At 51.3% G+C, this 14,885-nt stretch overlaps 1 protein-coding gene across 1 annotated transcript; it reads left to right on the top strand.

The window, feature by feature from the left end:
- Positions 1-9,310: 9,310 nt before the first annotated feature.
- On the top strand, positions 9,311-13,898 carry KLK14 (kallikrein related peptidase 14). Its single transcript, XM_042919444.1, has 5 exons — positions 9,311-9,702; positions 10,489-10,660; positions 12,390-12,643; positions 12,748-12,884; positions 13,473-13,898. The coding sequence occupies exons 1-5, from the start codon at positions 9,663-9,665 to the stop codon at positions 13,623-13,625; spliced, it is 756 nt and encodes a 251-aa protein (XP_042775378.1). The 5' UTR covers positions 9,311-9,662; the 3' UTR covers positions 13,626-13,898.
- Positions 13,899-14,885: the final 987 nt, after the last annotated feature.

Here is a 14,885-nt window from a genome sequence, read left to right on the forward strand (position 1 = left end):
ATAAAAAAAAAAGCTTGGCTCCCTCCCCCCACCCCCTCCAGGCACCTTTGTTTTAGAGATCTTAGCTGATTTCCATAAATCACCAGCAGCCTGTTTTTCCTCTTCCCAAGCTTTAAATTCCCCACTCTTCTGTGGGTTTTTTTTTATGTTTATGTTTATGTTTATTTTTGAGCACAAGTTGGAGAGGGACAGAGAGAGGAGGGAACAGAGGGTAGGAAGCAGGCTCTAGACAGCAGAGAGCCTGATGTGGGGCTTGGGAACTCATGAACCAGAAGATCATGACCTAAGCCAAAGTCTGGCTTAACTGACTGAGCCACCCAGGCGCTGCCCCCGCCCCCCAACTCTTATGTTTTAAATTCATGAATAGTGAACCCTTGAAATCCTAGGCACCCCCCCTTGATCCCAATAAAAGCAGAACCCCAGACACCCATGCACCCACCCTCCACCGTGACTTTGCTGTATGGCCCGTGGTATGCCATGTGATTTCCAGATCCTGTAAGTAATAAACCTTTTTTTTTTTTTAAGTTTCCTGGTGGTTACTCTTGAGGGCAATCTTGCAATCATGAGAACCCGGGTTATCGATGGGCTGAGACCCACACAAAACAGTGAGGTGGACAGAAAGGCCTCAAGGAGAAGGTGGCATCTGAGCCAAGACCTATCCAACGTGAGGCAGTGAGCTCTGCAGATGGCAGGGAAGAGCCTTGTTGGTGGCAGCACAGCAGTCACAGACCGAGGCAGGGTAATGGGGGAAGAGAGGGCTGAGAGGGAACAGAGCGTATAGGCTCAGCTTTGGTTTTGAGACAGAAGCCACAGAGAGTTTTGAGCAGAGGAGTGAAAAAGGTCGTGCCTTTATTCACGCAGCAAACATTTGCTGATATCTCCCAGGGGCACTGAGGCAGCCCCAGTCCCGGCCCTCAGTGGTTTCCTCAGGTCTCCCCACCTGTCTGGTGGGGAAGGCAGACATGGAGGGACTCGTGCTACGGTCAGGGGAGCTAGCCAGGGCACCAGGGAGTCCAGAGGTGAGGTGCCCAGCTCAGCATGGGGTGTCACAAAATGCCTTCTGAAGGAGGCAGTGTTAAAACACTGAGGGTAAGAATTAGCACGAGAATGGGGTGGGAGGGAGATGGGGCTGAAAGAATGGCAGATAGAGGCCTGCAGGCAAGGAAGGACCTTGAACCTGTTTGGAAGGGCTGCTAGCAGGCCAAGATGCTGGGGGAGGAGCTAGCCCAGGGGGACTGCCAGGGGAAGCCAAACAGAGCAGAGGCAAAGGGGTGGGATGGTGGGAATGGATGGGAGGGCTATTTAGTGAGCACTCACCATGGGTTGGAAAGCCTACTAAACCCTAGGGTGTGTTTGTAAGCATAAGAGCTCCTGCATGAACCCCAATACAAGAGGAGTCCTTCCCAAACAGACTGAACAGAAATAAAGATGTTTGCCAACGTAGGCAGAAGGCCATAGTAAACACGGGGCAGTCTTTTGCTGAGGGAGGAAACCATAGTAAGCATGGAGGGCAGAGCAGGGATGTTGCTGAGGCAGGAAGCCCCAGTCATCATGGAGGGAGGTTTTGCTATGGTTTTGGCCTTGGTAAATGCAGCCCCTACGTAAGCACAAGGGATCCTTCATTCTTGTTGAGGATGGCAGTGGATCTGTGAAAGGATCAAGGCTGATAGGGCGGAAACCGCATCCTCCAGAGTCACTTGGAATCTTTCTTCCCTGGAGGGATTTAAAGCCCAGTCTCAGAAAGATGGGCTTTCCCTGTCTTCTCCTATGTTTTGCTCTCCCAAGGCTGGATAATTGGAGATTCGTGCCAGGTCTGAAGAGGTAGAAGCATTGGGTACAGAGATTCTGGAGGGAAACAGATTTCTGGAGAGAAGCAGAGATCCTGGAGGGAAGTAGATTTTTAGAGAGAAGCAGAGATTCTAGAGAGAAGACGACTGAGATAAACTTACTCCTTCAGCCTGTTTATACAGAGCCCCACTTCATGCCAGGTACCAGACTAGGCTCAGGGGTTTCAGCAATGAATCTGCTAGATGAGGTCTCGGCCCTCATGAAGACTCAGTTCAAGTGAGAGAGATTTTACTTCATTCCACAAATGTTTACTGTGTGCCTACTATGCACCAGGGCACAGAACCAGATAAGGAAAGCAAAACCCCTGCCCTGTCAGAGATGACACTCAAGTTACGGGAGACAGAATCCATAAGAATGAAAGTAAATAAAACGTGAGGGACATCTGATGGTGATAAATGCCATAGAGGGGGGGAAAAAAGAGAGACAATAAACAAGGAAGCAAAAACATAAAGCAATTTTAGATTGAAATAAGGCATAGGAAGGAAACTAACAAGAAGAGAATGTCTGCTCCAGACAAGGTGATCACAGTGGCAGGAAGGGTATCCCAGGCAAAGGGATCAGCAAAGACAAAGACCTAAAGTGGGACAAAGACCCTCAACTACCACACTGGGAAAATCAAAGAAGTGCAGGGGAGCTGAGGCACAGAGCATGATGGAGTGATGAGGTTGGAGGGATGGATATAAGCCAGACAGAATGCCTTGGAGGCATTTGGGTTTTATTCTATTTGCAGTGGGGAATCATAAATGGGTTTGAAGCAGTTTTTAACATGATACTGTTTAAAATTTTAAGAACGCATTGGCTGCCGAGTGGAGAACGGACGTGGCATTGGTAGGGGGGTAGGAATAGGGGTCGAACGTGGAAGCAGTGAGACTAGTTAGGATGCTATTGCACCTGTCCAGGTGAGAAATAAACACGGCTTGGTGAGAGAAGAGGGCAGTGGGTGGATTCCATGGCTATTTTGGTGCCGAGATGACAGGAATTGCCAAAGTGGGAGCTGGGTGTGAGGGAGGGAGCAAGGACCACTCCCAGCTTTTGACCCAAGCAACAGGGAAAAGGATGGTGTCGGTGTCGTTTACTAACAAGGAGAAGACGCAGGGGGAGGGTGGGAGTGGACCCACCTTCTGCCACTTTTTAAACTGCAATAAATGAGAGATAATAAAGACGGAAGGAGGTGGGGCAGAAATGTTCTCTGGCTGTTGACCTGGCATCAGGGGCGCCCGGGTGTGCAAACAGAGGCTGCCTGGCACGTAGCAGATACAGGTGCTGACTCAGAGCCATCCGAGAGATTACCCAGAAAGTTTGGGTAATCAAAGAGACACGTGAGATCAGCATCAGAGGGGCATCAAGTCGGACGGGCTGAGGTTTGAATCCCACCTACACCACTTGCTCACCATGCAATGTTGGGCAACTAACCTAATTTCTCTGGGTTTTCCCCATCTGTAGAACGGGAGCGATTGTGTGTGGGCCAGCGGGGGGGTTAAGGGAGATGTGGCACATGGAGGTACTAGAAAAATTGCCAGCCAGGAGCTGGTCAGGGCCCAACAAGGCAGAGTGAGGGTCCATTTCCTCATCCCCCAAGCATCCGTCGCGTGCCGGACTGTGCCAGGGGGATGGGGATCCAGCAGAAGATTCCCTGCCCTCAATGGCATGCAAACACATTTGAAGACAGAATGGCATGGGGTTTAACAGCTGGATGCCTCAGGTTCCAATCCTGGCTCTGCCCCTTGCACAAGCGACTTTTGTCTGAGACCCCGTTTCCTCACCTGTAACACGGTGCTAATAAGAGTCTCTAAACCTCATGAAGCTGCTGGGAGGATTAAACATGATCATGTTTATGACGTCCTTGGCAACCTGCCTGATGTTCATTATAGGTGCAGACAGAGACAGGCATTCCCTGACACGGGGACTCAGGAGCCTTGAAGCGAGAGGACCCCCTGGTTTTGCAGTCCCCCAGCCTCCACGGGGTCTGAGACCACCTCCCCCATCGCCCATTCCCACGGTAGCACCCTGGCCCCTATCTCCATCCAGAAGGGCTCCACCTCAGAAGCCACAAAACCCACATCCTACTCCCTGACCACAGCCTCCCAGGCTTCCAGAGCTGTGGGTGTCTCTGCCATACCTGTTCTTCCACCTCAGGGCACCCCTGACCCCCTCATGCAGCCTCCCGCCAAAGCCCCTTCCGTCTGCCTTTCCTATACCCCACAGTCCTTTCCACCTCTAGTGTCCTCAGCACCCCTCCCACCATCACCCAGCCCTGCATGTTCCTGCTCTTTGCTGGAGAAAAACAAAACAAAATCGTCCAACTGCTCAAAAGATGCCTCTTTAAATTGCTGAGTGCCAACTTCACCTGGGTGCCTTCTCCTCCCTCACCTCCTCAACCCCACCCACCCAGGTGCCCCTTGAGATGAGCTGGCCTCCGTCTTCCTGGAGGAAGCAGAAGCCACCCCAAGGGCCCTCCCTCCTCTTCCTGCCACAGGACCCACACCCCACCCGAAACCTCACCCGCCCTTTCCTTCTTCCTTCCTGGAACAATGGAAGAGGCGTCTTTCCTCCCATCTGGAGCTAATCCCACCACTCAGGCAGTTGCACCATTTGCCCCTTTGTTCTCGGGCATCTCACTCCCTGTGGTTGTTAAGAGCTGTCCGCCTGGGTTCGAATCATGGCGACACCACTCAGCGTTGTGTAAACTTGGGCGGACGACTTCCCTTCCTCATCTGTACCTTGAAGATAATAAGAGTGTCTTTCTCACGACACCATGGGAAGGCTTTGGTGAGCTAATTTATGAAAAATGCACTCAAACACTGTTGGACCCACAAATCAGTGCACAAATGGAACAGACCTTCAAATCGCCTTGGAAAAGACAATGGAAGAGTCAGGTAATGGAGCAGAGAGCCCGATAGTCCTGGAGTTTGAACGTTTCCTCTTGCACTGACCAGCTGGGTGACCTTGGACAAGACACTTCTCCCCTCTCAGCCTCAGTTTTTCTGTAAAGAGGGACAAGATAGTACCTATCCCTTAGAGTCCATACTTTCCATGGCCTGACCGCCCTCATTTCTTTCTATTGTTTCCCCCTTACTCACTCTGCTCCAGCCACATTGGCCTCCTCACTGCTCCCCAGACATACCTCAGGGCCTTTGCACTTGCCACTCTTTCTGTCTAGAACAGTCTTTCCCCAGAGACCCCCAACCCACTTAGGTCTTTACCCAAAGATCACCTCACTTGCAGCTTTCCTGACCCTATTCCCCTCCCTACTTTCTTATGATTTTTCATACATTCATAAGTTGTAATATCATATGTTGTACTTATTTAACTTTCTTTCTCTTGATTGCCTCCCCCCCCCCCCCCCCACCAAATATAAGCTTCAGCAGGGCAGGGATTTCTGTCTGTTTTGTTCATGGCTATATCCTCAGTGCTTAGAACAGTGGCTCATGCTCAGTGAGTGCTCTGTGTTGTTGAATGGAGTGAGAGAGAATGAAGGAAGGTGTGAGGGGGAGAGAGAGGCAGAGAGGAAGAGAGGGAGGGAGGCAGGGAGAAAAGAAGCTAGCCCACATGAAGAACTTCCTTGGTCAAACAAAATATGGCACATCCATTAAGTGGCAGATGATTCCACTTAAAAAAATGGATAAAGAAGATGTGGTTTATATATACAATGGAATACTACTTGGCAGTGAGAAAGAATGAAGTCATGCCATTTGCAGCAACATGGATAGAACTGGAAGGTATTATGCTGAGTGAAATAAGTCAGTCAGAGAAAGACAGATATCATACGTTTTCATTCATATGTGGATCTTGAGAAACTTAACAGAAGACCATGGGGGAAAGGAAGGGGAAATAATAGTTAGAAACAGAGAGGAAGGGAAGCAAACCATAAGAGACTCTTAATACAGAGAACAAACTGAGGGCGGATGGGGGGCAGGGAAGAGGGGAAAATGGGTGATGGGCATTGAGGAGGGCACTTGTTGGGATGAGCACTGGGTGTTGTATGTAAGTGATGAATCACGGGAATCTACCCCCAAAACCAAGAGCACACTGTATACACTGTATGTTAGCCAGTTTGACAATAAATTATATTTTTAAAAAATAAAAAGGAAGGAAACTCTGAAACACACGACAATACGGGTGAAATTTGAGGACATCGTGCTCAATGACATAAGCCAGTCACAAAGTGATTCAGCTTCTACGAGGCACCTGGAGTGGTCACAGCCATACAGACAGAAAGCAGATAGAGGTTACCAGGGCCTGCAGGCGAGGGGACAGAGAGATAATGTTGAATAGAGACAGAATTCCTGTTGGGCAAGATGGAAAAGTTTTGGAGATAAATGGCTGCAATGATTATACAATCATGCAAATGTACTTCAGGTCACTGAACTGCCCACTTAAAAATGACTTAAGGGGTGCCTCTGGGTCGTTCAGTTGGTTAAGCGTCAGACTCTTGGTTTCCACTCCGGTCATGATCTCATGGTTCGTGGGTTCCAGGCCCGCATTGGGCTCCACGCTGACCGTGCAGTGTCTGCTTGGGATTCTCTCTCTCCCTCTCTCTCTCCCTCTCTGCCTCTTTCCTTCTCAAAATAAGTAAACATTTAAAAAAAAATTTTTTTTAATGATTTAAATGGCGAATTTTGGGAACACAACACTGTGCCCAGCCTGCAATAAATTGGAGCTGTTTTCATCCTTCCTTCTCTCCTTGCCAACCCTAGCTGGCCACATACCTGTCTCCTCCCCCTCTTCCAGTCCCTCCAGCCACCAAAACCTTACAGTCTCCCCTCTGTCCTTTTCCCCAGTGGCCACCCCGCTGTGTCCCACTTCCTCCCTAAAAAAGTTATCTTAGCTTCCCCAACAGCACCCTTTCCTGGCCTTCCTCCCAGCTCTTCCCTTGCTCCTTCTCAGCCCTCTGCTCCCTAAACCGGGGGTCTTCCTTGGGGTCCTGGGCAGATGTCCCTGGTCTTTCCACTCCATACAGTCTCTGGGCGTGGGCTCCAGGCACCCTGGCTTCCAGTGCCACTGGTGCTGAGAACACCCCACCTCTCTCTAACCAGACAGCTCTCCTAAGCTCCAGACCGGGGTCTCCAGTGGGGACCCTAAGGGATCGTTTCGCTTGCTCAGAATCACCCTCGGGCTTCTGCTTTTCCTGGCCACGTTTCCCCTCCAGCCCTCTGAGCTCTGTCCCCATCCTCCGGCCTGAAGGTCTCTACTCAGAGCCCCTCACCTCCTTCCCACCCCACCCCACACACACTCCCTCCATGCCCCAGGCAAACACCTGCTCATCCACAGCAGGCCCCAGTTTAGACAGCTCGCCCTTCAGGAACCCTTTCTCCACTCTGGGGTTCCATCAGGCCCTTCCACGTTCCCTGTCAGAGGGCACATCACCCCGGACTGAGTTTCCTATTGCGGATTGGCCTTTCCCATCAGACCATAAGTTCCTTGAAGGCAAGGACTCTGGCCATCTGCTCATTCATTCGATTGTTCATTCATTCATCAAATATGTTTTGAGCGCTCATGTCATGGCCAACAACACTGCTAAGCAGGTGGGTGGATTGGTGAACAGGTCGTCTGGGTTTTAGATTCTGGAGGGAAGGAGCTGAGTAACCTGGGAGGTCCAGGGCTGGGCTGGGAAGCGATAAGCTGTGAAGGGACCCTATTTGTTCTTGTAGCCCCAGCCGTTTACTTGGGCTCCCTCGGGTTCACTAAAGTCTTCTCCTTAAGCAGAGGGTTCTTTTGAAGCAGAGGTCTCTTTTGAGACCTCCTGTTCACCGAAGTCTTCAGCACAGTGGAGGGTCACCATGAGTCCACCCAATCAAAGGTTTCTGCTCAGGGGAAGGGGGCAGGGCTTGTGTTTACCAGGAAATTCTGTTTGGTGGCTGTTTATTTTTAAAATCCATATTAAAAAAAGGACAAAGACATATTTATGGACTCCAAGAAATTGCTCGAAGAGTAGAGTCCCAGGGGCTCCTTCCCTCGGCTTTTTAACCGTATCAGACCCAAATCAGACCCAGGAATTCAATGAGGGCCGTTAGCCAGACTACAGGTCTCCTTCCAGGTCAGCTCTTCAGGTGCCTCTATTTGCCGGTGTGCACGTGTGCAAATATCTGTTTCTATGTAATGTTACCTCCTGTGTAGGTCCAGGTCACCACAAGGGTCCCCAGCCCTCCTGTGCCCCCAGGGTGGGATGGGGGTCTTTCCTTCTGGTTTGCCAGGGCCCTGGCTGCCTAAAGCAGGGAGCTCCTTAGAGCCAGTTCACAGGCAACCGAAGTGCACACGGGGAGCCCGGTGTGTGGGTTCAGACACGCTGAGTCCCCAGGTGCAGACCAGACTAAGCAGCAGCCCAGGCAAAGAGGAAGGAAAGTGGTTTGGGAGCCAACCCCGGGGAGGGAGGGGAGGGAAGGGAGGGTTCTTGAGAGAGGGAGAGTGCACAGGCTGCCTCCTGAGTCACCGTGCCCTGCTCAGGCCCAGGGACAAATTGCAGTCATTAGGGAATTTAAGAGGCTGGGGAGGTGCTGTACTGAGGGCAGCGTGCCCTACCCCAGGTTAGGAGGGGTCCCTTGGACCCAGAGCACCTCGTTGGGCTGTCTGGAGCCCTCCCCCACCTCACTGTTGTCTCTGTCTGTCTTCTCTCTAGGTCACCATCTCTCACTCTGTCCCCGCCCCTCTGCCGAGTTGGGAGACACCAATTCTCCACTGCTCCTTCTCCTCCCCGCTGGGGTCCCTGCTCCCCAGACTTTCAGGACTGTGAGAACCACAAAGCCAGAAAGCCTAGGGGACAAGACGGTCCCAGGTGTCTCCTGCCCTTCCCCGCCCCACTCCCTGCCTCCCTCTTCCAGGCTGCTGTCACCTCCCATCTCTGCCTCCCTGTCTCCTCTGAGTGCGTCCCCACCACGTGCTGTGCCCTAGCTCCCTTGGTCACCCCCTCACCTGCCTGGTCCTGCATCGTCCTTCCCCTCCTCCAGCATTTCATCCTCCGGTCCTCCTGCTATTATTTTGTGTGTTTGGGGTGGGGGAGGGGTGGTGATCCTGCCTTCCTTCTCTCTCTTCACTGGGTTCTCTTTGTGTCTCTGTTCTGCCTTCAGTGTCTTCCTTGTCTTCCCTGTTTTTCTGTTTATTTCTTAGCTTTCCCACATTCCCTTCTCCATGAATCACTGTCTCTGTGCTGCGCCTGCCCCACTGTCTCCCCCCCCCAACCTCCTTTGTCCCCATGTCCACATTCATCTTCCTTCTCCTTCCCCATCTTTCCTTAGTCTCTCTCCCTCTGACACGTGTCTCTCGGGTCTGTGTTTCTCTGACCCTTTCTCTGGTTCTCCACCTTCTTATGTTACTTCTCTTACATTTCCCAGTCTTCTCTATGTCTCTTTACCCCCAACCCTTACCAGCACCTTCCCCTGAGCCACCCACTCTGTCCACCCTGCCCTGAGGTCCCCCTCCCTCCCTGGGTTCCTCCCAGATTAAACACCTTCCCTGGGCGGGTTCTCATTAATGTGGTGGCTGCTTCTCTGACCAGAGAAGGGAGGGAGGAGATGGGACCAGGGAGTCCTGGAGTCCTGGAATGGGAAATGGGCAATAAAAAAATGTCAGGAGAAGGGCGGGGGTGGGGGAGGCAGGGCCTGTTGCCCAGGCCAGGGATAAAAGGGCTCCACAGAGTGACAAGGAATCAAGGCACCACCCCCCTTCCTGCACACACAGAGCCGCATCCACGTCTCGAAGGGTCTTGGTCTCTGTGTAAGGCCTTCACTGTCTCTGTCCCTCATCTCTGGGTCTCTTGCCGCCTCCTTCTCTCTCACTTTCTCTTTGCATTTGCCAGAACCTGACCTCCAGACCCCAGAATGCTCCTCCTGCTGACAGCACTCCAGATCATGGCTCTAGGTAAGACAGCAGTGAGATCCGGAGTATGGCAGTCCCCTAGGCATGCTGAGAAGAGATGGAAAGTGTTCCCTGGGGCCCTGGGGTGCTCATGGATGACCTGATGAAAAGACAGCAGGGTGGTTTGGGGGTGGTGACTGAGGGGCATGCAGAAGGGGCCTGAATTCTGAGTTGTGGAGATATCAGGATGCAGGAGTCGAAGGAGATGGGGAGGAATAAATGAGGAATTGTGGAGAAGCATCCAGTGGTGTCTAGGTTTTATTTAAAACGGAGGGCTGCAAAACTAATGGAAAGATGGCATGTTGGTGGTGGTGATTGTGGGCGTGGTGGTAGGTGTGGGTGTGTAGTGAGACAGTGGATCCTGGGGGTCCACACGAGTGTGAAGATTGGATAAAGGGCAGGGAGCTCCTTGAATGTGTTGGAGAAGAATTAATGGGAGGAATGGTGGTATCCTGTGAAAAGTGGTGGTAGAAAGTATTCATGGGAGAGTAGAGTCAAGGGTAGTAGATATGTCAGAGCCCTGGATGAGGCAGCCATGGGATCAAGTAATATACTATGGAGGTGATGGTGGGGGAGGGGTGGGTGTCAGAAAACTCCCTGATTGTGTTGGGGCAATAATGGAGGCAACATTGGGCATATCTCAGACTGGGTGGGACAAATAGAGGCAGGTGGTTTAGGGGTTAGGAAAAGAAAAGGGATTTGTGGGTCCCAGACATCCTAGAGAGTTGGGGGTGGAAAGCATTTGTTCATCTGCTTTCCCCACCACACCCCACCTCTGCCTGTTCCTAGCCATGGCACAGAGCCAAGAGGATAAGGACAAGATACTTGGTGGTTATACATGCATCCAGAACTCCCAGCCATGGCAGGCGGCCTTACTGGCAGGTCCCTTTCGTAGTTTCCTCTGTGGAGGGGTCCTGCTGTCAGGCCAATGGGTCATCACCGCTGCTCACTGTGCCCGCCCGTGAGTAACCCCCTCCCCTATTCCTGTGCAGGGTGAATTCTAGAGTCTAGAGTCCCAGAGCTCAGCTAAGAACCTAGAGCATTGTGTTGAACTTAATGTAGTAGCTGGATCCTGGTTTGGGGTCTAGATAAGAGCCTAGAATTACCAACACAGCTCAGAATATAGAATCCAACCATAAATCTTGAACTCGGCTTAGATTCTGAAAGCAGATTGACAGTTTAGAACCCATATGCCAGCTTAGAGTCCCACACAAAAATTAGAAGCTAACTTATCTGGAGATCCATCTAGAGGCCAAACTCTACATAGAGACCAAGATTAGGAGCCCATTCCAGATTGGTGGTTCAATTGAGGGCACAATCTACATTCAGAAACTCAGGACCCCTCTCAGAACACTGCCTAGAATCCAAAGCCTAGTCTAGAACCTGCAGTCCAGCCATAAATCCAGGACTCTGATTACAGCTAGAACATACAGCTCCGGGCTCTGGGCTGCGAGCACAGAGCCTCCGGGCTCTGGGCTCAGAGTGTAGGATAGACAGAACCAGAGCCCATTCTAGGTACAATGTTTAATTCAGAGTCTAGTCTATAGCTCCTTTTTGAAAGGCCTAGAACCCAAACCTCAGCCCAGTGTCTAAATCCCAGAATGCAGACCATAATCTGAAGTCTCATAAAGAACTCAGAAGTCTAGACCAAACCCTAGAACCTAGATCCCTGACAAAAGCTCACCCAGTACCTATAAACACTAAGATATAATTCCATAAATTGAAGTTCATGTCAAACCTAAAGCCCAGAACTCAGCCCAGTGTCTAGAATGCAAAGTCCAGAGTGCAAGACAGCATCCAGAAACTTGGATCCAAGCAATAACCTGGAGCTCCATCTTGAACCCAGAGCTCAACCTGAGGTCAAGGCTCAGACCAGAGTCTAGAAGCAAGAGCCCAGACCATAACTGTAGTTCAATCTAAAACAGAGCCCACCCAAGAATCAAAAACTCAGACTGATGTTTAGGAAAGACAGAGCTCAAACCATCGTCTAAAACCCAGGCCATAAACCAGAGTTTAAGCAAGAACCCAGAACTCAACCTAGGAACTGAAGCTCATATCCATGTCCAGAATCCATAGTTCAGATCACAGTCCATTGCTCAATATAGAATTGAGCCTACCCTACAACTAAAAGCTCAAATAAACATCTAGAACCAAGACTCATACCATAATGCAGAGCTCAGAATAGAATCTGCAGTCTATCCTAACACCAAAAGCTCATACCCATACCTAAAACGCATGCCATGATCCAGACTCCATCTAGAGAACCCAAATTCTAGCTTCACCTCAAAAGTTCAAAATGTCTAGAACCCAGAAGCCAGGCTGGCACCAGGATGGAGCCTCTCAGGAGCCTCCTCCAGGATATCAATTCTGATTTAGAGCCTAGAGCCATAGCCCAGAGTCTCAGTTGGAACTCAGAGCCTAGAACCCAGCACTGAGCCAAGAACCCCCAATCATTACCTTACACCCAAGCCAGAAACCACAACACAGCTCAAGACGGAAAGGGGTGGATGGTGGGATTGACCCAAGGGAGAGCCCAAGCTATGAGAAAGGGCACGGGAGTCCAGCTGATGTTCCAAAGTTGGTTAGACTTGTGGGAAATTCATCAGCAGGGAAGGGAAAGGGGCCAGAGGATGGGGAGTGGTCCCCAGGTCAGATCCTGAGCAGTGCTGCTTTTGGGGGTCATGGGCCAGGATCCTTCATGTAGCCCTGGGCAAGCACAACCTGAAGAATTGGGAGGCTACCCAGCAGGTGCTGCGTGTGGTTCGCCAGGTGCGACACCCCCAGTACAACTCCCGGACCCACAACAACGACCTGATGCTGCTGCGGCTGGAGCGGCCTGTTCGGCTGGGGAGGGCGGTGAAGCCCATTGCCGTGGCCAGTACCTGCATGAGCCCAGGGACCCCCTGTCTCGTGTCTGGCTGGGGCACCACATCTAGCCCCATTGGTAAGTACTTCTATATCCTGGAAATGAGGGGCTGGGGGACTGGACTTCTGGGTCTGAGGGAGGAGGAGGTAAACCCGACTCGTAACCCTTCAGTATACCCCCAGCCAGGTACCCCAACTCCCTGCAATGTGTGAACATCAACATCTTCTCGGATCAAGAGTGTCAGGGGGCTTATCCCGGAGCCATCACTGCCGGCATGGTCTGTGCAGGTGTTCCGCAAGGAGGGAAGGACTCTTGTCAGGTGAGGTGCAGAAAGGAGAGCTGGAGGAAGGGGATTGTTTGGGGCTGGCACTTGGGTACCAAAGGATCTCAGGAGCATGAAAATCAGAGGAGGTATCCCCAGAAACTGAGAGAGATTGTAATAGTCCAGCTGCATCCTAGCTGTATACCCTTGGGTAACAGGCCTAATCCCTCTGTCAGACAGGGGTAGCTCCTCTTAGAGCACATGGAGGAATCAGATGGTAGTTCATGGAAAGAGTTCAGGGTGGTGCCTGCACTTAGCTCTGATCACTGCTCTCATTGCTGTTATTATATTTGGTCACCTGGAAATCTGTGCTCAGCACCTCTAGAGACCTTAGTCCATCCCTGAGAGGTGACTCCAGAGACAGGGAGATGTAAAGAGGCACACACAGTTTTCTAGAGCAGCACAGTGAGCCCCAAGGCGAAGAGACAGAAGGAAGCGTGAAAAGGGAAGGCAGTGATATCTCCAGAGCCCTGTCCAGGGGTCTCAGCCCACCTCTTCCCCATCTCTGCCTCTTGAGTCCTCCACACCCACGGCTCTGGCCATCTGTCGTCCATGGGTGTCTCCATCTCGGCCTCTCCCCTTCAGGGCGACTCAGGGGGACCCCTGGTGTGCAAAGGACAGCTCCAGGGCCTCGTTTCCTGGGGGATGGAGCGTTGTGCCCTGCCCGGCTACCCTGGGGTCTACACCAACCTGTGCAAGTACCAGACCTGGATCCAGAAAACCATACGGAGAAGATGATTGTTGTTATGACTTAACGTCAGCTGCCCAGCTGTCTCCCCAGACCCTGCTCTCTCCACTCAAGACCCAGGAGTCCCAGCCCCCAGCCCCCCAGCCCTCCTCCTCCCTCAGACCCAGGAGTCTGGGCCCCCAGCTTCTCGATGGGGACCCCTGGCCCAGGACTCCCCTTTCCCAAAGAAGTTCCTTCAGGTTTTCTCTCCACTCCCCAACAACACCATTATTCAAGACCCTTCGGTACAGGGACAAGAGCATGAAAACACAAACTGGCATCATACCCCAAAGAAGACAGTTTTCAAAGCTTAGTGTCTCTAAAAACTAGATAAATAATAATAAAAATGGAATAATCCTAAAGTCCATTCACCTGTTCATTTAATTCATCTGACAGATATGTACACACAAGTGGCTGAATGGGGTCCGTGTTGTTCCCTTGGAGTCACCCTCCATTCCCTACATCTGGTGTGGTAGAGGGAAATGCCCAGCCTCGCGGCATGACCCTGAACAAGACCGTCCCTCCCGAGGCTGGGTCCTGTGAGCAGGGACTGCTGAGGTCCAGGGCAGGGAGGGCAGAGACCCACCTTGTTTCTTGGAAAACCCTATGCAAATAAAATGTCCTCTTTCTCCTAATCAGATCTCAGGTGAGGAGAGTTGAGTTAATCACCTGCTGGAGTTCAAGTCCTGGCAGAGCTCTGCTCTCATTTTATTTCTTTATTTCTATCTGTCATCCCTGGCTCCGGTCCCCTCCCTCCCCACAGGCACCAACACAAATGGCCTTGAACACCATGAGTCCTTGCAAAACATGCCTGTCACAATGTGTTGCTTCTCATTTACATGAAGCCATTGTGTTATGGATCTCATTCTCTTTCTCACTTTCATTCATCAGACTATTTATTGGAGGGGCGCTTGGGTGGCTCAGTCGGTTAAGCTCCTGACTTTGGCTCAGGTCATGATCTCACGGTTCGGTTCGTGAGTTCAAGCCCCATGTCAGGCTCTGTGCTATCAGCCTGGAGTCTGCTTCAGATCCTCTGTCCGCCCCTCCCCCACTCTTTCTCGCTCAAAAATAAATAAATGTTAAAAAAATTAAAAATAGAAGACTATGTATTGCCTACAACAGTGCACCAGGCATTGTTCTAGGTGCTGGAAGTTGAGCTGTGAACAAGCCAGATAAATCTAAATGCCTCCCCCAACAGAGCAGACACTCTGGCAGAAGGTGATAGACAAGAAACGACCAACATAATTTAAAAGTACAGTGGAGAGGCACTG

The sequence above is a fragment of the Panthera leo genome, chromosome E2 (assembly GCF_018350215.1).
Source record: "Panthera leo isolate Ple1 chromosome E2, P.leo_Ple1_pat1.1, whole genome shotgun sequence".
In the NCBI taxonomy this organism is placed as follows: Eukaryota; Metazoa; Chordata; class Mammalia; order Carnivora; family Felidae; genus Panthera; species Panthera leo.